We start from the raw sequence: 19,133 nt of genomic DNA, 5'->3' as shown, positions 1-19,133 counted from the left end.
AAAAATGAAATTTGCTGAATATATGGAATCTTTAAATAGCCATTTTCCTACTTCTTTACTACTTAGTTTTTGAGCAGTTTTGAAACAAAACTTTCTTTCCATGTGCTATAACCAGTAAGTTTAGCTTTCTAGGAATTCATATCCTAGAAAATGTGTAGTGCTTACACTGTAACTTTTTTTTTTGTAATGCTTTTTGTCATGCTGAAAAAACGTGGGTCTTAAAGATACCAAGATGCTTGAATGAAAATAAATGTTTTTATATTGATTCCTATGAACTTCAATGCAGATTTCTAAGCAAAACCACGTAATTCACTGGCTGGTTTTGCTACCAATTTGCCCCGTTTACTTTTGAGGTAGTTGCTAGTTGTTTTTTTTGTTTGTTTGTTTGTTTTAATCATAGAATCATAATGTTACAAAGGTCACTGTAGACTTTTGACTGTTTCATACTCCATGTCTCAGTTTCAAGTAAGTGTATTTTAAGAATAAAAACAAATTTCTTTGAGTATTTGGACCATTGTCCCTATGTTTAGGCCTTGAGTCAAGGGTTCATGCAGAACTAGGAAAGCATTTAAGTAAAGTTTCACTGAAGTCTAAGTTAAGTAAACACTCCGGTTTGAGATTTTGGAATAGCAGTTACTGTCTATGTGATGAAATTACAATACTGTTGTTTGAAGTGTGGATGAAGTATATTTGTGAGCTGCTTATTAACATTGCTTTTAAAATACTTTTGCTTGTTTAAAGCCAGTTGCGTTAAAATAAATAAATAGCTATTTATTATTGTCTACATCCTGTAACTTTTTTTTTTATCTTGAGGAGCCAAAAGAGGAAGAAATGACTGAAGAAGAAAAAGCAGCTCAGAAAGCCAAGCCAGTTGCAACCACTCCTATTCCAGGAACCCCATGGTAGGTAACGATTTTCCTTATGGCCTGCAACTGGGGTGACTGAAACATCAGAAACATAATTTCCTGTAGACACAAGGAAGGTTGCTGGAGAGGTAGAACAAGTAATAACGTATGAAGAACCTTTTTCTTGGTACTCTTCTGACTCAAATAGCATTTGTTTCCTTCAGGCAACACAATTCACACTGTCCCAGTACTTCTGGTGTTTAGTGGTGTGTGCACATAGTCTTTGTACCACTCACTAACTGCAGTCTGCAGTCCTATGAGATGTTACCAGCATAGATTTCATATCCCAGCCAGCTTCATCTGCTACTGATTCCTTCTGATCTGGCATGAAACACTGGCCAAAAAGACAGCATGTGTACTACTTTTGCCCTTATGTATTGGGGAAGGACTAGGTGCAGCTAATGACCAAAATAATCCAATGTTTTTTTAATGTAGGATAGATGCTCAATAGCAGCCTATATGTATAGCATCATGAAGACTTTACCCGTGCTGTGACCATTATACTTTTATTCTGTAGTAGATGATTTTCAAAAAGAGAGTCAATTGCTTTCTCAAATGGAATTGTGGTATATTCTTTACATCTTCAAAAACTACAAGCTATGCTCATTCCAAACACAACTTAAGTATAGCCTATTTTTCTCTACATTTCTCCTGTGGCACTAGACTGACTCCTCTAACCTTCTGCTTTCATAGGATTTTCTTTGCTAGTATTTCCTGTGTTTCTCCCTGATGCCGTTTAGTATCCTGTGAAATAACAGTTGCAGAAACAAAATGTAATTGTCTTTAGAAGTTTTCTCTTGACCAGTGGGCTTGTGATAATTGGTCTTTCTTTACATGGGGATATTTTAAGGTGTTATTATTTTTGCTCTTTAGGAACAATGTGAGTAACATCAGAAATGTTAAAACCGGGGAACAGTTATTTATTAGTTTGAGTAAACTGATACTCTGCCATTGCATATGCAGAACATTACTTTCCATCATTTAACACTAGCAATTATGGGAAGAGTCTTTTGTCAGCCCTCCTTCTGGTAACTGTGAATTTAATCAAACGTGAAGAGAAGGTGTGTATTGACAAGTAGAGTGCAAGTTGTCACTGACTAAAAAAGTATACAAGCTAGAATCCACTCCTCCCTCCTCCACTTGTTTCCGTGCTGTTCCCAACACCATGTGGGTGAAGACGTCTATACTACAGTATTTGCGTTGGTTGATTGACCAGGCAGCCTGTTCGTGGCAGCTAATCATAACATATTCTTCAGACTCAGTTGTGCTGCTGTTGCTATGCCTCCAGACCAAGATTCATGGATATAAAAAGGAAAACTAGGATATTTTAGACAGGAAAGGTGGGAATACTGTGAAAAGGAAGGCACGCTGCATGCAGTATTTTTAAGAAATGCAAAACAAAAGAAAAGCTCAACCTAAAAGCTTTGGTAATTCAACAGCTTGGAACCTTCTTGTTTCAATGAGTGCTGTAAAAACTAATTTCAGGATTCAATTGAAGGTTTGAACCATACATTATTTCATGGGATTTTTCAGTTCTGCCAAGTTGTAATAGTCTTCCCATAACGTCTATTTATGTTTCTTCTTTCTACAGACAAATATGTAGTGACTTATTGAGTTAGTGAAAGAAGAAAGAGCTTCCCAATATTAAAATTTGTCTTGTTCTTTCTTGGTCTTTGAATATGGTAATGTAAATATGGTAAAACAAAATAAGACTTTGTTTTCTGTTAAACTTCTAGGTGTGTGGTGTGGACTGGCGATGAGCGTGTTTTCTTCTATAACCCTACCACCCGGCTTTCGATGTGGGACAGACCAGATGACCTCATTGGAAGAGCTGATGTGGACAAAATTATTCAAGAGCCTCCTCACAAAAAAGGAATGGAAGAAGGAAAAAAACTCAGTAAGAGCAATGTTATTGCTTGTTTTAGAACTCTGAACATACTTGATCATTTATTTTGTGTTCATTTCCAAAATTAGTAACATTTAAATAAGCGAGAGAAATGTAAGCAGATACTAAAGAATGCATGTAGTTTTGGAAGTTCTTTAAGAAAGACAGTGGGAATGCAAGAACATCAACTGCAATACAGTTTGAAAACAGCTGCCAAGAACACAGAACACGTGAGACTGCTGAGTTTAGATTTCTTTCTGGTACAAATTCTAGCAAATGATCCTAGGATGACATGTGGGCTTGGTATTGGAGGAGAGCAAAGTGCAAGTAATAACCAGGAGATCCAAATGTTCTTCATTAGGCTGTTTAGCCTGATTTTTTTTTTTTTTTCATGGAAGTAAGAGGTCAGTATTTATACTTCTAAATGCAAAGATTGCCACGAGTCCTTTAGTCCTGCCCCTGAATTCTGATGGTATTTATCTGAAAGCAACCAAGACAGTCTTCCTTTGTCAGAATGCAGTACTGCACACATTGTCCTCTGTTTTTTGCTCAAGGACAGCCTCACTGTAAAGATAAAACTCTAAAGTATTATTGAAATCTCTTCTACAGTTAGAGAAGAGCATGAATCTACAGAAGATGCAAATGAAGATGAGCCTATTAAAATTAAAAAGCGCAAGTAAGTTTGTTTTTAAATACTAAGCCTGTGTAAATAAAATAACTGAAGCTTCATGTAAGCAATTCCTATGCTCTTGTATGTAGTAAAGTGGTAACAGTAACTAAGAGGATTCATCACCTTCCTGCTGTTTTACATTAGCAGCTCAAGTGCTTGATATTTCTGAGATGGTAAGGAGGAAATAGCATTGTCTTAAGAAATCATTGGGATTGAAAGTAAATGGTATAAGTTATTTGATGAATCCAGGAAATACTTTTGAGCATGGTTTACCGTAGAATTGTAGACTGGCTTGGCTTAGAAGAGATCTTGAAGATCACCTAGTTCTGCCCCTGCGATGGGCAGTGATACCACCTGCTAAGTCAAGTTGCCCAGGGCTCCATCCAGCTTGGCCTTGAACACCAAGGCCAAGCTGTGGATGGGGCATCCACAGCTTCTTTGGGAACCTGTTTCAGTACCATACCACCCTTTGAGTGAAAAATTTCCTCTTAACATCTAATCTTAAATGTCCCCTCTCCTGGTTTACAAACATTCCCGCTATCATTATCGTATCTATCTGTGTAAAAAGTCACTTTCCATCTTTTTTTTTTTTTTTTTTTTTTTTTTTTAACCCCCTTCCATTAAGTACTGAAATGCTGCAAGGAGGTCTCCCCCGAGCCTTCTCTTCTCCAGGCTGAACATATCCAGCTCCCTCTTCCTTCATAGGAGAGGTGCTCCAGCCCTCTCATCTTCGTGGCTCTCCCATGAACCTGCTCTAACAGGTCCACCTCCTTGTGCTGGGAGCCTCAGACCCAGATGCACCACTCCAAGTGAGGCAGAGCAGAGGGGGACGATCACCTCCCTCGGCCTGCTGCTCCCACCTCTGTTGATGCACTTGGCCTTCTGGGCTGCAAGCATGCACTGATGGCTCATGTTGAACTTTTTGTCCAACAGAACCACTAAGTCCTTCTCTGCAGGGATGCTCTCAAGGAGTTCTCCCAGTCTGTACTCATGTCTGGCATTGCCCTGATCAGGTGCAATAATTTATTATCTTAAATAGTTTGCTTAAGTTGCTTGTTTTTCTTGTTAATTTCTGCACACAAGGTTTCGTTGCCAAAAAGTCCAGCCATCTAGATTTTCATAGTGATTAGTCCTGTTAAGATTTGTTTTCACACTGTTACACAGGTTTAAGTGTTTTATTTAGTTCTTTGTGTCTGTCTGTTTTGCCTATTGGAAGTGATACACGTCACTTTACTCTGAGTTACTTGTACACACTATTTTAAAAGTAGTTTTACCATTTTGTTTGTTATTGTGTACTCTTAGGGATGACAATAATGTTCACAGTTAATCAACAAGCCACACGTTTCTTTTCAGAAATGCTTTGGATGAATGTATCACTCGTGGTACAGCATTTCTGCCGTAATGATTGTAAGGTATTCTCAGTTTGAACTAACTCCTGTAGCCTTTCACAGGGCCTCATGGTCTAGAACGGGAGAAGAGGAAAGTTAGTACAGCTAACCAAATCTGTTGCACGTCTGGTGAGACCAATGAACAAAACCAGAATGTATTAACTTCTTGGCCCCACTTGGTGACACTGAAGTCGCTGAAAACGCTTTGGTTACTTGAAATCTTCCAGTATGAAAAGCATTCCTATCCAAATCTCAAAGAATTGTTTCCATGTTTTATAAGCCAGTAATTCTGAATTAATCTGTTATCTGTTCTGTATTGATGCAGTTCAATCTAACGTACAGAGCCAACAAAGAACTTATCAAGTTGTACTGTATATTTAATTTTTTTTCCAGGAAAGATGATAACAAAGATATTGATTCAGAGAAGGAGGCTGCTATGGAAGCTGAAATTAAAGCCGCTCGAGAGAGAGCCATTGTCCCTCTGGAGGCTCGGATGAAACAATTCAAGGACATGCTTCTAGAAAGAGGGGTTAGAGAAATAAGTGTGTGTGAGAGAGTGAGTGAGTGAAGGGGTGTGAGAAAAGGAAGTTCAGGCAGAAGTCTTAATTCTTAGTTAATTCAGAACCTGCAGTGCCTTATGCAAGGAAAACAATTTCATTGTTCTTCTGATTCATGGATATGTTTTGTTCAAGAGCCTATCTTTCAATGAACGTTAAAATTAGCAGAATTTCTAAGTGAAATTAAATAGTATCAAGACTGTTTTTTACTTTTTTTTCCCCAAGTTAAGTAAGTACACAGTTGAAAGCTGCCAGTGAAAATAAATAAGAACTGGACACAATTAATGTTTTTGGAAATGTTCCTACACAGTAAAAACAGTAAGTTCCACTATAGTCTGTACATCCTTATATTTAAATGGGAGACTTCTTGCTTTTAGTTACCTAAATTTGAAATCTGCTTTATACAATCAGTTCTTAATAGCCTAACTTACCTATCAGAGTATGAGTTCATGTAGTAACTTTATTAAAAAAAATGAAGTGTTTCCAGCTACCTATGAGCTTTAATTTAGCTTCGTTAACTAGTTCTTATGGGATAATTTTAATAAAAAGTAATTAAAATGAGGCTTGAACCTCTTTAAGTTTGTTGTAGCAGAAATATTGTTTAAACTCATAATATTTAGAAAAGGTATAGGGCAGGTATGGGATATGAGAACATAGAATCTCAAAGCTTTCTTCTGATGTAGTTTAAAATGTCACACCGTAGTAATTATTTTAATGAGTAATTAAGTGTGTGTTATTATTTAAAGTTCTCAGAGCCAATTAGTGTTGAAACTTGCTATGGCAGACCCCTACAGCTCATCATCTATTAGTGATGAAAACTTCAGCATGATTTTTGTCTCCCTCTTTTCATCAGATGTCGTATAGTTTTCAAGCAAAACTCTATAGCATCTGCATGTTCAAGGAAACCTAACAGTTAAAATCTGACTTTTTTTTGATTAAAGGTCTCTGCTTTTTCAACATGGGAGAAAGAACTACACAAGATAGTTTTTGATCCTCGTTACTTACTTCTCAACCCTAAAGAAAGAAAACAGGTAAAGAATTCACTCCCCTTCCAGACACATCTAGTACAGGTGTTATCTAAGTCCTCAGTCTGTTTTTTTCCTGTTTAGCCGTCTTCCGTAATCAGTATTGCAAGAGATTTTTGTTGTGATTAGGGTTTGTCTGGAAAAGGAAAAAGCCAAAAAGAGGTGGAGCGAGTTGACATTTTTTATTTTTCCTGTTGTGGCAAGATACGTGCTCTAAGACAGTGAAAGTTACATGTATACAGAAAGCTCTCAAAACCTGAATGAAATGTTGAGAATCTTCAGTATCTTGTCAAACTCCTGGAGCAATGATTAATCCAGATATTCATGAAAAATAGTAAGTGTGAAAAACCTAAAGCACATCTTCATTGTTTAAAAAAAAAAAAAAAAAGCTTTTCTTCAAATGGATGTATGGAAATAGAAAACTTCAAGAATACAAGAAGGATCTGCTTTCTTAAGCACGTGACCCCAGAAAATGTTAACATAAAATGAACATGTAAGAAACTGTTTGGTGGTCTCAGATTACGTGTTCATGTGTGGTACACTGCATGTTCAGTAGATTGGAATAATTTGCATATTGAAGTACAAAACATCCTTAACCCTTCTTTCTGGCCTGTCTATGTTGGTTCTATGGTGGGAGGAAAGGAAGTAAGACAAAAGGAAAAAATGGAATTTTTCTCCCGTCTTGCCTGGAGCTTATGTGGCTTCAGGTTTCTATGGTTTATGTCAGCAGCTGGTGTTTCTGTAGGTATTTGATCAGTATGTGAAAACACGAGCTGAAGAAGAGCGCAAGGAGAAGAAAAACAAAATAATGCAGGCGAAGGAGGATTTCAAGAAAATGATGGAAGAAGCAAAGATTAATCCACGGTAGGAGCTTCTTTCTCGTTCATGTGCATGAACGCTCTTAGAACAAAGTACGTTGGGTGGTATTGGGTAGGTTAACTTGATTAACCTCTTTCAAAATTAGAGACAAAGAGGAGAAAAATCAGGTATTGTTGAAATCTTCATTTGCCTGCTTGCACTCACACAATCCATAAAATAATAGAACTTGACATTTATGATGTTTTATGTATTTTCATGATTTTTTTATGCATTTTGAAGAAATCCCCAGCATGCTTTTTGGAATGTGAGAAAGACCTCAAGATCCACTACCAGATCAGAGTTTTCTTTCATAACTTTCTTCTTGAGAATATTAGTATTCCTTGAAGTATTAAGGAGGTTTTGTCAGTTTGGGGATTTGAAGGGACCTTTTTCTGGTCACAAAATATATTAATATAACAATATTTTGGTTGCTGCAATAAGAAAATTACTACTTACCCTTCACATCCAGGCCTAAATGCAGTGATTAACAGTAAACATGCTAACATTCAAGATTGTATTGCTCCAGTTGTTTGTTCCACAGCTTTCTTGTGTATAATTCATGAAGTATGTGCTTATGTCAACAGATGAGCTCTAAAGCATTCTCTTTCAGCGTCTCTTGGATTACCTGGCACCAGTTCCTTTACAGTGAAATAACATCTTATCTGGTTCACTTCAGCTTAATTTTTTTTTCAGTGATCCATGTTGGAAATTCGTGGAATCCAGTGTTATGTAAACTTTTAAATTACTTTAAATCTGATTAATATTTCTTATTTGAAACATCTGTCTGTTCATTTAATAATGGCAACAATTTTGATGGTCTGGGAAGAATGGAGACATGGGAATATTTGAAATAAATTTAAAAAAAAATAGTTCAGTATAGCATTCAGAGACTAACATGGACTGTTCTTGTTAGCTTTAGTATTCTCAACTTCCAAGATACCTCCAGCCCATCATATTGGGACCAATTCTTAGCTAATTATGGGCTGGGGTGGGAAAGAGAATTGCAACTGAATGACTGTCTTGTTTAATCTTATCCTTTGTCTTCTGGTTTCAGTGTTTGTCTAAAGATATTGCTGTACCTCTGTGAGTGTCAGACTATTTTTAATCATCTATCTCAGTCCAACATGCTCAAGAGTTTGTGTTCCACTTAAGGAGCTCTTGTTCTTCAATATAGCTGTACATTCACTTTCTGATCTTTTTGAATAAGCTACCAAATTCTCTTCTTGTTTCAATTTACCCTACAGCAACAGTAGGCTGGATTTTCCAAGTCTAATTATTTCCATGCTGTGATGAAACATTCGTATGATTATAAGTGTCTCACGTATTCTTGGGGCCAGATTTGCATCAGAGCTTGGAAAAAGCACAGTAGTGGTTTTTTTTGAGGTAAGTGGCAGTACTACATTTACTGCACAGATTGGAATCTGGCCCTGGAGGTGAGAGAACTGTCAGGAAAATGCTGTGGGAATAATGGGTTGAAAGCCCAATAGTGCTGCATCTGCCCATAGCATTTAATCTATTTTCAACCGTCTGTGTTTTAAGATAGAGCTACACCATGTTCCAGGTAGGGGAAGATTTCATTCAGCCAGGGTTCTATCATGACTAACACCAAGCGATGATTTCCTCGGTGAACTCTTAGCATGGTTTGGCTGCAAGTGAATGCATGTAAATCTTTTAGTTTCACAGCTGTGAAATACCTGGACAGACTGGTGGCTGAACTGCTTAACCACAAAAAAGAAGACTTGTAGTCAGCTGAGTTTTTTTTTTTTTTAATTTCTTGGTTGTATTATAATCTCTGTTCCTACACCTGCACATTCTGCAGGTAGTGCTATTAAAACCAAAACAACAAAAATACTGCACCGTATAAGTCTCTTAACAATACCTTTCATGTGTGTGCCTAAACCTGACTCCTTTCTGTAGTTCACTGATCAAACATCTCTATAGTGAGTACATAGGATGGGTGTTTTTTTGTTCTTTGTGGTCTGGCATGTATTCTAGCAGAAGAAATATTTCTCTGCTGCACCTGCTTCCCAGCAAAGACGGCTCTGCCAAATTAGTTCACTTGCCATTTTGTTGCAGAACTACTTTTAGTGAATTTGCAGCCAAGCATGCTAAAGACTCGAGATTCAAGGCAATTGAAAAGATGAAAGATCGAGAGGCCTTGTTTAATGAGTTTATCACAGCGGCAAGAAAGAAGGAAAAAGAAGACTCGAAGACCAGAGGTGAGAAGGTAAGGTGATTTTTTTTAGTTCCAGCAGTGTGAATGGTGTGAGCCTGAGTGAGATGGGACAAAGCCAGTGCTTGGTTTCCAGCGTGCCTTCTCTGAGACTCAGTCCTTCTCTTTCCATAGAGGCTTTACAGTGTAAGCATTTTACAGATGTTTCTTTGGTCTTTATGAACTAACTATTTTTAAGTTTGCAGGTATACTATACCGACTTAGAACCTAATTTTATGAAACCGAGTTAACTTTTTTTTTGTTTTCCTAAGCATGTAACATATTCTTAACTGGAATGAGGCCTAATTTTTTTCCCTATTTAAAACAAAATATATATTGTCCTGAAGCGCTGAAAGGAAATTCTTGCTTTGTTTGGCTTGAGAATCCAGAACTGGCCGTTACTTCCCTGTTCTCTCAGTGAAGGCAGTAAGATCTCAAAATTCTCTGTGGGCTGCTCTATTTAAATTTCAAACAGCTTCCATGTCTTCTCTTTCCATCTAAAAGCTAGCACTTTTAGTGACTTTAATCTTTCAGTAAATATATCTTATGTATAAACTGCCGCTTATTAGAATTAAAGGTCGGCTATTAAAGATTGATGAATTCCAAATGTCATTTGACCATATTGTCAATAGTAGGGAGCAGGCTTCTATGGAGGTGGCATCAACTATTACCAACAAAATATGCAGCCTCTTACCTAAATGTCCCTGTGTGTTGTGCGAATGGAGAAAATAACCTCTAAAGCCTAATCATTTTTTGACATTTTAAAGTCTGCAATATTTCTTTTGTAGCACAAAGTTAATGTAAATTTTGCTTACTAAATACTTGCTGAAGAGAGAAATGCTGAATAACATGTTAGATTTGCAGACAGTTTACTTGTTGAATAAGTCTTGCATATTTTTTTCTTAATTGAGGCACTCTGGTCTAATTTGATTTTGTGTTCTCCATTTTTTGCGAACTGTCTTATTGCTGATATTTTCAATAAATGATTGTGCTTTCAGAGGAGAACTGATGTAGTTCAAAACTAGACTTCTACATATTGCATTTCAGTTATGAATGGAATTTTAAAGCATTCTTGCAGCTTAGTGAAGTTGAAAGCTTAAAAAAAAGTAAATGTTTTGTTGCATGATTGTTCTAAGTTAAAAAGTTACGAGAGACTGTGTGTGTTTGCTTTTGAAATAATGTTTTTTTTCTCCAAAAGCGTTTTGTAACCATTTTATGTATTCTGTTTTATAACAAGTGGATAGACTTTACAGTTATGTGCTGTGCGGCCTGTCAATCAGTTCAGTCTGACAGCTGTCAATCACTGACACGCAAATATTATGGGATTCCCTAGTGAGGAAAGAATTGGTATCTCTGTGTGGTGACTTTAGCCTCCCGCAGTTCCGGTACTTTACATTTTTTTAGTTTTTTACCTTGTGAAGTGATGAGAGTTGTACCTGCAATGTGTTAACTGCCAAAAAAAAAAAAAAAAAAAAAAAGACTTCTAAATACACCTGAAATATTTTCAGTCTTGTTTTCCTTTGATTTTGAAAGTGTTTAAAAGAAAAGAAAATTTAATGCATTTAGCCTGAAGCTTTCTCAGTCTGTTTTAAAAGTCCAAAATCTTTATTTATGGAGGATCAACTTTACAGAAATCTTTAACGTAAGGGTTTAAAGTTATCCAATATTTGATTTTTACTTCACTGATTTATGACTTGCTGGCTGGTGGTAGGGCCCAGCTGAGTTTTCAGATAGTTGTTTTTATTCACGTGGCTAACGTCAGTGAGTAAACAGGATCGTAACACTTCGGGTGACGGAGGTAAGCAGGTACGCGTGGGTCAGAGGCAGGGGAGGACACCTGGGAGTGACCTGCGCGCTGATGGCTTTGGCCAAGTTCCTGCTGTACTGTCCCAGGACGCAGGGACGTTGTTGCACGTCCTCAGGATGAGCAGTGCCAGCAGACAAGCCTTAAGTCCTCCTTATGTTGACTTCCCAAAGCTCAGTTGGAAATGCACTGCTGCCACGTTGCCAGTCAGCGTCGGCATCCGGTACAAAGATCTCTCAACAGTTTTCTTCTGTAATATTAGTTAGTCAAGCTGGTTACTGTGCTTGTAGATATATCAAACCCGTATATTGAAGAGCTGTGATCCTAAAAATTCCTCAGTGAGATGTTTTTTGTCTTAATTTTTTTTTTTTTTTTAAGTTTTCCCCTTTTCTTAATTGACAAACAAATCGCAATACTTGTGCTGTGTACGTTGCAGATGAAAGGTAGTTCTGACTGCAGTTAAACCCGTGCCCTGAGAGTATGAGAAGTCTGAAAGGGCCGTTCACTTTTCTCAGGAGGGAATTGGCTCCATGATCCTGTTTTTCTTCAGTCAATCGCTAGTGGAGCAGCAGATGGCCAGGGCGGTGTCTGCACAGCGTCTGAGAGAGGGCAGGGGAATGCTGCTGGCAGTTCCTGTAAAAACATCCTCCTACACAATGTATTTTTTTGTTAGGTTTGATTTTGTATTGCAGCTGGTGCCAAAGTACTTCAGCAGTGCTGTGAGTGTAGTTTTTATCCTGTTTGTCCCATGGGATGTATCTATCGTACGTGACTTGTGCCAGGTACTTTGGTTTAACTTTGAGATACCCTTACTTTATGGACTTCTGTAGTAACAGCTGGGCGTTGTTTGATGTTCTGACAGATATTTCTAATGATTTCTAATGCTATGGCTTAGAAAGCTTCATTTTTTTATTCTGCATGCATGTTTTAAGATGTTTTGAAACAACATTCTTAATCTTAAAATGAATAGATGGTTTGCTTAGGATTTTGTGCAGCTAGTGTAAGAGTGGTAGTGCTGTAGATATAGAGTAACTTCTCCACTGGCTCTAACCAGTTTGTTCTAATCTGTGCTTACCATCTTAATCTCCCAGATATAGTAAAGAAAAAAATGTCTGTAAAGCCTTTTATGTTTATGTATTGATATTGTGAAGAGCTAAAATTATCCCTGGGTAAGCCTGCAGAATGTTGGTTCTGCTCTCATTCGTACGTGCTGTAACCAAACACGTTTTAGAGCATCAGGATGGCGCTTCTCTGGCAAGCAGGTTGCTCACCTGTCCGTCTGCCTTCTTCCTTTGTGAAGCTGTGTTTTGGAGCTAAACAGCTTTTGGTGGTCCCCTTATTTAAATGGATGAGGAGAGGAGTTAAGTAGTAAAAACTGAATGGCCAGCCCTTCTCAACTAATTTTTTTAAGTAGTATGCCAAGACAAAAGAACTTGCTTCGTGGGCTACCAGGGTTCAGGGCGCTGTGAAGGCAGCGCGCTTCACCTTGTGTGCACCCTTGAGGTGCAAGGAGGCTAACCTGCCCCTTGCTGCTGTTCAGAGGTGGAGGCTTAAATGCCAAACCGGACTTCTATGGCATAAAGAGGTGGAAATAACGTGGAAAAAAAAAATAGGATCTCAAGTGCGACAGCAACAAGGGAAACTACCTACCCCAGAAAATGAGATAGGTAATAAAGGCACAGTAGTTGCTCATGCATCTGCTGATTCTGGGAGTTCAGGTGAAAACATGTTGCTAGTTTTGTCTCAAGATTAAAAAAAAAAAAAAAAAGTATGATCCTCTGCCAGCCTTTCATGTTGTTAGCATTATGGACAGTGTTGATGTCCCATTTCTAATTGAAAATGTAGACTAAAACGTTTTCTTGAAGTTTAATATCTATTTTCATATCCATCTCAACTGTAACTTACTTGATCACTGTAAGCACTTAATTCTTCATTGGTTACATCCATTTTGCTATTTATCAGCAGATCCAAGTGTTTACCTCTGTTCATTGTGCACTTGGAAGATGAATCCATAAATACTTGATTTGTTTAGTGCCCGTTTTAAAACTGGATAGCTGCTGAAATATGGATAGCAAAAAGCTACGTGGAATGAGTAGCATGTTACTTTGATACATAAAAGTTTAAAAAATAAGCTGAAGTAAAACAATAAAAACCGTATTGCTGAATCATTCTTTAATGAATATAGTTCATCTTAAATTAGGAAGATCCACTAAATCTACTTGCTTTAGCAAAATTGTCCCAAAGGGGAAGTGAATTTTAGACATGTTATGTAATTAGTTGTAATTGTAATGGTATGTAATTAGTATACTTCCCTCTGTTGGAGGTAAGTTGATTCCTTTTTTCATAAGAGCAAACTGTTACGTATCAGCCTCTTTCTCAAGTGTTGTCTTTCTGTTATTGTCTGTGAAATAGATCAAGATGGACTTCTTTGAATTACTGGCTAATCACCACCTGGACAGTCAGTCTCGCTGGAGCAAAGTGAAGGACAAAGTAGAGACTGACCCTCGTTACAAAGCAGTGGATAGCTCTTCACAGAGGGAGGACCTTTTCAAGCAGTACATAGAAAAAATAGCGAAGGTGTGTGTGACATTCAGAAGTGTGTCTTTGGAGGCTCTGCTGGTTATGTTGCTGTTAATGTGGGATGTATCGAAGACGGACTCGGGTGCCTTCGTTCCGTACTTCAGAGAATTCTGTACCATTGCTAGTTTGAAGCACCCTGGAGGACAGCTTGACTCTTAGAAGTCCTACCCATGGTACTACTGGTGCCAGTGTTCGTGGGATGTGTATGCCTGCACACGTACATGAACACACAAGATGTATGGGAGAATTTCTCCAGCAGAACAAGAGAAAGAGAGACTCACGTAAAGTCGGTGGCTTTAAAACTTGAGAAAATACAGATGTTACATGGACTATTCCCAGCCAGGATGGGCGATTTCCTTTGCTGCAATTTTTGTATCAGTTGTTTCACGCAGAGTTATAGGTGGTTCATATGCAGTTCCTTCATGGGTTATTCTCTCTGTCCAGTATTCCTACTTTTCTCTTTCAGGGAATTAATGGTTGAGTCCGGATAGCTTGGTTAACAGATGGTTTATACTGTTTTCCCCAGCCCTTTATTCAGTTTGTCAGTGTATATGAGGAACATGCTCCTAAGAATAGTTGTTCTGGGACCAGTGTTGTGGCCAAACTTCTTTCAGCATATAACCCTGTAATGCCTCTGTAGCATATAGTTCTTGAAGCAAAGTTTCGTAGTCTTTTACATCTTAAATCACTTTGTTTTGTTCCAAGATGCCTTCAGTTTGACAATCCTTTAGGTTGCTTACCTGCCTAGTGAAAATATGAAAGGTGTCACATTATTATTGAGAAAAGTTTCTGCTCTTCTTATGTTTCAGAATTTAGATTCTGAAAAAGAAAAGGAGCTGGAAAGACAAGCTCGCATTGAGGCAAGTTTGCGTGAACGAGAGAGGGAAGTCCAGAAAGCTCGCTCAGAGCAAACCAAGGAAATTGACAGAGAACGTGAGCAGCACAAACGTGAAGAAGCAATACAGAACTTCAAAGCGCTTCTGTCTGACATGGTAAGATATGAACAGGTTCTCTCCTGATCTATTCATTGCAGGAGCTTGTCAGTGCATTTTGCTGATTGTTGCACTACAAAAAGCTCTTTGTTAATTGTAGCTGAATATATATAGAAATAGAATTATATTTTCTATTCCACTGCCCTCCCTTTTTCCTGTTGGGAGTTTTGCATTGTTTGTAAGAGAAGGCTTTGCTTTTAGGATTGGTGTTCTGACAATTTGCCCAAAGGGTTAGTTCACAGTATTATTCCTGCCGTGCTTCTCCAGCACCCCACTGGTAATGGCAGATTTTTAGACATGCTGCTGTAAATTTCTGTGTCTAGAAAACTAGAAAATTAGGAATATTCTCCTTATTCTTGTGTTGTCTCTTCTTCATGCTCCAAACACAGTCTCTCCAGACTAGAGCCAAGGCACTGCAAAGCTCCTGGTATCTCTTTGCAAATAATTATCTCTGAGGCTACTTCTCCAGACCACTTACAGCTAATATAGTATATGGTATCTCTATCTGCATTTGAACTTAGGCAAAGTAATTCCCTCTGCCACTGCTTGCTTAGTATTTATAATGAAAGCTGCCATTGTCTCATGATGTTTTTTAAATAGCTTTTATCTTTAGTTTGAACCTTAATTTAAAATAAGAGAGAAAAAGAAAGCTTAATAATATATAACAATTATCAGTGAGCTATAGAAAAAATGCTTTTAAATAATAATCATCCTTTGACTCAGGTGCGTTCTTCAGATGTGTCTTGGTCTGACACCAGAAGGACTCTACGCAAAGATCATCGATGGGAATCTGGCTCCTTGCTAGAAAGAGAAGAGAAAGAGAAACTCTTTAATGAACACATTGAAGCACTTACCAAAAAGAAGAGGGAACACTTTAGGCAACTTCTGGATGAAACTTCAGCGGTAAGAGCTGTATATGCTCAAACTTCAGACCTTTGCCAGTATATTGTGTAGTATTTGCCAGTATATAATTTATATTTTTCTGTTTTTCTATCACAGAAGCTGATTTTTGGTTGTTTCTATTTCCTGGGTCCTTTTGTTTCACCACTGTCTTTTCTTCTTAAGAAAATGTATACATTATGTTTCCGTAGCTGTTTATCTTGAGTGTTATTTCAGTTCAACATATGGTTCATTTTCATTTAAACTTATAATCAGTGATCTTTTTATCTCCTGCAGGATGTCACATTTCTCCAGCGTTGAGCTATTTGGTAGTCTTTACTATATGGCATCGTGGTCTTTCAAATATCCGATGTTTGTGTTAGTAAATAATCTTACCACGTTTATCAGTCTTGACATTCTCCTGTTTTGTATTGTGCTACTGAATATGAGTCATTGCACTGCTCTGTGCAATGTAATGGGAATCCATCACCTGTTTGGTGTACTGTGGGGTTCTAGGGAGTCTTGCTCTTTTTTAATCTCATGCAAACTTCAGTCAACTTTCTTTAATCCTGCAGTTTTTAACTTATTTTTAATGCATTAGATAAAAATGCTCAGAATACTAGGTGGATCTTAGTGTGATGGAACAAAATGACAGACATGTTACTTCGAAGCGGTTGTTTTTTTAATTTTTAATAAGTAAAACTTCTAAAAAATATTTTTCTAGTACGTTTATGTATATATGAATGTTAAATGTGTTGGAAAGTAAATGATGTTCATGAGGACTTTGCCTTGAGAGTACTATCTTAATGAAGAAAAGTAAATCTATAAAATTAAAAATACAAATATAGTAGTATAAATAATCAAAACCAACATTTCGATATACAGTAACAACTGTGTTAGTGTACCTGGGAGATATTTAACATTCCATATTCTTAGAATCTAATCTTCTTGCAATTTTAACTATTTTTCTTTCTTCTGGAAGATAACTTTAACATCAACGTGGAAAGAAGTGAAAAAAATAATTAAAGAAGATCCAAGGTGCATTAAATTTTCTTCAAGTGACCGGGTAAGAGGTTTGCATCAGTGTTGTTAACTTCCAGTATAATGCAGGATACAGAGAAAGTTAGTGACTGCTGAAATGATTTCTGTTTTATATGAACAGAAATATTTTTTTAATTAAAAATGCAAAAGATAAAAATACATTCAACGTGTAATTGTTAGTTATGTTCAGCATGCTGAGTTGCATGAAGTACTCTGCATTCTGTGCTTTAAGCTTATCTTTTCCCTTTCAGAAAAAACAAAGGGAGTTCGAGGAGTACATTAGAGACAAATACATTACTGCCAAAGCTGACTTCCGAACCCTATTGAAAGAGACCAAATTTATAACGTACAGGTGTGTAGCATGTCACCAAAGAACTAATCTTTTTACTATGCTTTTCTCTGTACATGGCAACAAACTGATGACTGTTTTTTGTCTTAAAGTAATTTGATGTCTTAATTCTTACAAGTTTTCATCTTCCAACTTTTTTATCTGACAAAAACATCTGCATCAGAAAGAGGCCGCTTTTGGCTTTATTTTGATGCCCGTCAGGTGGTAATTCTTACACTTGCTTTCAGATCCAAAAAGTTGATCCAGGAGTCGGATCAGCACCTGAAAGATGTAGAGAAGATATTACAAAATGACAAGAGATACCTGGTACTTGACTGTGTACCAGAAGAGAGACGCAAACTCATCGTGTCCTATGTAGATGACCTGGACCGTCGAGGTCCACCTCCACCACCCACAGCTTCAGAGCCTACAAGACGAACAACAAAATAATTATGAATACTCTCATAACAGGGTATCTGTTAAAAAAGCTTGCATGAGCCATCTGTCAGGTTTATACATATACATTACCGTGAATATATTGCAAAACCATCTTAGGAGCAGAGGAAGAAGCAGCATTTGTGAACATAAAATGGTCTCTGTATAAAAATTAAAAAAAAAAAAAAAAAAAGATGGGGAGAGAGAACATTAAAGTTATTTATGATTTTTTTGGGCATGACTGACAAAAACCAAATGTGGGCTGTGTTTGGTAACTTCAGATCTCAGAGCAATAGTGTGTCTGTATGAGGTACGGATGTCTGATATCTGGGGGCGTTCTTCTCAGCGGTGTTATGTATGCAAGTCTTAGATGATTGTGCTTGTGGTTTGAACTTGTAATACACGTGTGCCACCGGCTTCCTAATGGTTCACCCATGGTCACCTGTCTGAGGAGATGAAATGCTGTCTCATAACTGAAATTACCGATTACTGAAGACTGCGTTCTGGAAACACAAGTCCTGATCCTGTGCTTGCTTTCACCCTTCTAAATGGAACTAAATCCATTAAAGTCAGTTAAAGCTGAGAGAGGAGAATTAGGACTACAGAGACCAAATTAAATTTGCTCACAGGTCTGCTTTGTTCCTTACCCTATCCATGGATTAGAAACAAAATCAGGTTGCTCTGCCCAAGTGAAGATTTGTCTAACAATTTTTACTCAAAGTTGGAAACACTTGGTAAATAACAGTGGTTACCAGAACAGAACAGGACGGTTGAATAAACACGTTTTTATTTGCGATAAAGTGATCTTTACATCTGGATTAGACTGTGGATTTCCCTTCTGGGTAATTCTTGTAAACTATACTCCTGTTTTGAATGTTAAACTTGTGTTTCTAAAGTTTAATTTTGAAATGTTGGGATTGTTCAGTTTATGTATTTGAACTACAATAAACCAACCCTTTTTATATATGGATTGTACAGGCCTGATAACAGTTTCTGTTGGACTTTGGTGGAGTTGTGGATTTAAGAGTAAAGCAAAGAACCGAACTCATCATACATAAACCGTTGGCCGTGCTTGGCAAAATAGCGTGTGATACTGTGCAGCATCAAATTAAATTTCATTAACATTCAGATCCCATCTGTGCAATTGGGTGCCAAACAACATCATTTTCTAGTGTAATTCTTCACTTCTACTGTTAACGATGAGATGGTGGGAATGGTGGTGTCAGTGTTTGCTTCAATTTCTTCTACATTCTACATTGACCTGTTCCTCTGCTTTGGGTGGGGAAGGAAGGATTCTTCATGAGAAACTTTTTCCCCCAGCAGTTAATTATGTTAACCAGCCCCTGGGACTTCTACTCTGAGGACCAAGACAGGAGCTTAAGGCCATTTACAGTGATGTAGGCAGCTGGGGAGGGATTGTGTTTCAGATGTCAGCAGTGCAGGTGGCTGTACTAGGAACGTGCTCGGTTCAGGAAAAGCACCCGTCCTACCTGCCTCCTGGTGGCTGTGCGCTGCCACGGGGTGGCCAAGCCCCTGGGCGGCCAGCTGAGGGCCAAGGCATTGCGTCAAGTGGG

General features: G+C 37.7%; 1 protein-coding gene across 4 annotated transcripts in view; it reads left to right on the top strand.

Moving 5' to 3' along the window:
• The window catches only part of TCERG1 (transcription elongation regulator 1), a 34,426-nt gene extending 15,897 nt beyond the window's left edge, over positions 1 to 18,529 (top strand). For 3 of the 4 annotated variants that reach the window (XM_084536171.1, XM_084536170.1, XM_084536168.1), the window contains 13 exons: positions 814 to 902; positions 2,642 to 2,802; positions 3,400 to 3,466; positions 5,242 to 5,377; positions 6,347 to 6,436; positions 7,176 to 7,294; positions 9,365 to 9,515; positions 13,717 to 13,881; positions 14,694 to 14,876; positions 15,600 to 15,779; positions 16,738 to 16,821; positions 17,048 to 17,148; positions 17,373 to 18,529. In XM_084536171.1, coding sequence (XP_084392297.1) covers positions 814 to 902; positions 2,642 to 2,802; positions 3,400 to 3,466; positions 5,242 to 5,377; positions 6,347 to 6,436; positions 7,176 to 7,294; positions 9,365 to 9,515; positions 13,717 to 13,881; positions 14,694 to 14,876; positions 15,600 to 15,779; positions 16,738 to 16,821; positions 17,048 to 17,148; positions 17,373 to 17,574 — 1,728 coding nt within the window. In that variant the 3' untranslated portion in view covers positions 17,575 to 18,529. The remainder of the gene's footprint in view (positions 1 to 813; positions 903 to 2,641; positions 2,803 to 3,399; positions 3,467 to 5,241; positions 5,378 to 6,346; positions 6,437 to 7,175; positions 7,295 to 9,364; positions 9,516 to 13,716; positions 13,882 to 14,693; positions 14,877 to 15,599; positions 15,780 to 16,737; positions 16,822 to 17,047; positions 17,149 to 17,372) is intronic. The other variant, XM_084536169.1, reaches the window with a different exon arrangement.
• The last annotated feature ends 604 nt before the right edge of the window (positions 18,530 to 19,133 follow it).

The sequence above is a fragment of the Aythya ferina genome (assembly GCF_964211825.1).
Source record: "Aythya ferina genome assembly, chromosome: 14".
In the NCBI taxonomy this organism is placed as follows: domain Eukaryota; kingdom Metazoa; phylum Chordata; class Aves; order Anseriformes; family Anatidae; genus Aythya; species Aythya ferina.
This window is presented reverse-complemented; position numbering and strand designations above follow the sequence as displayed.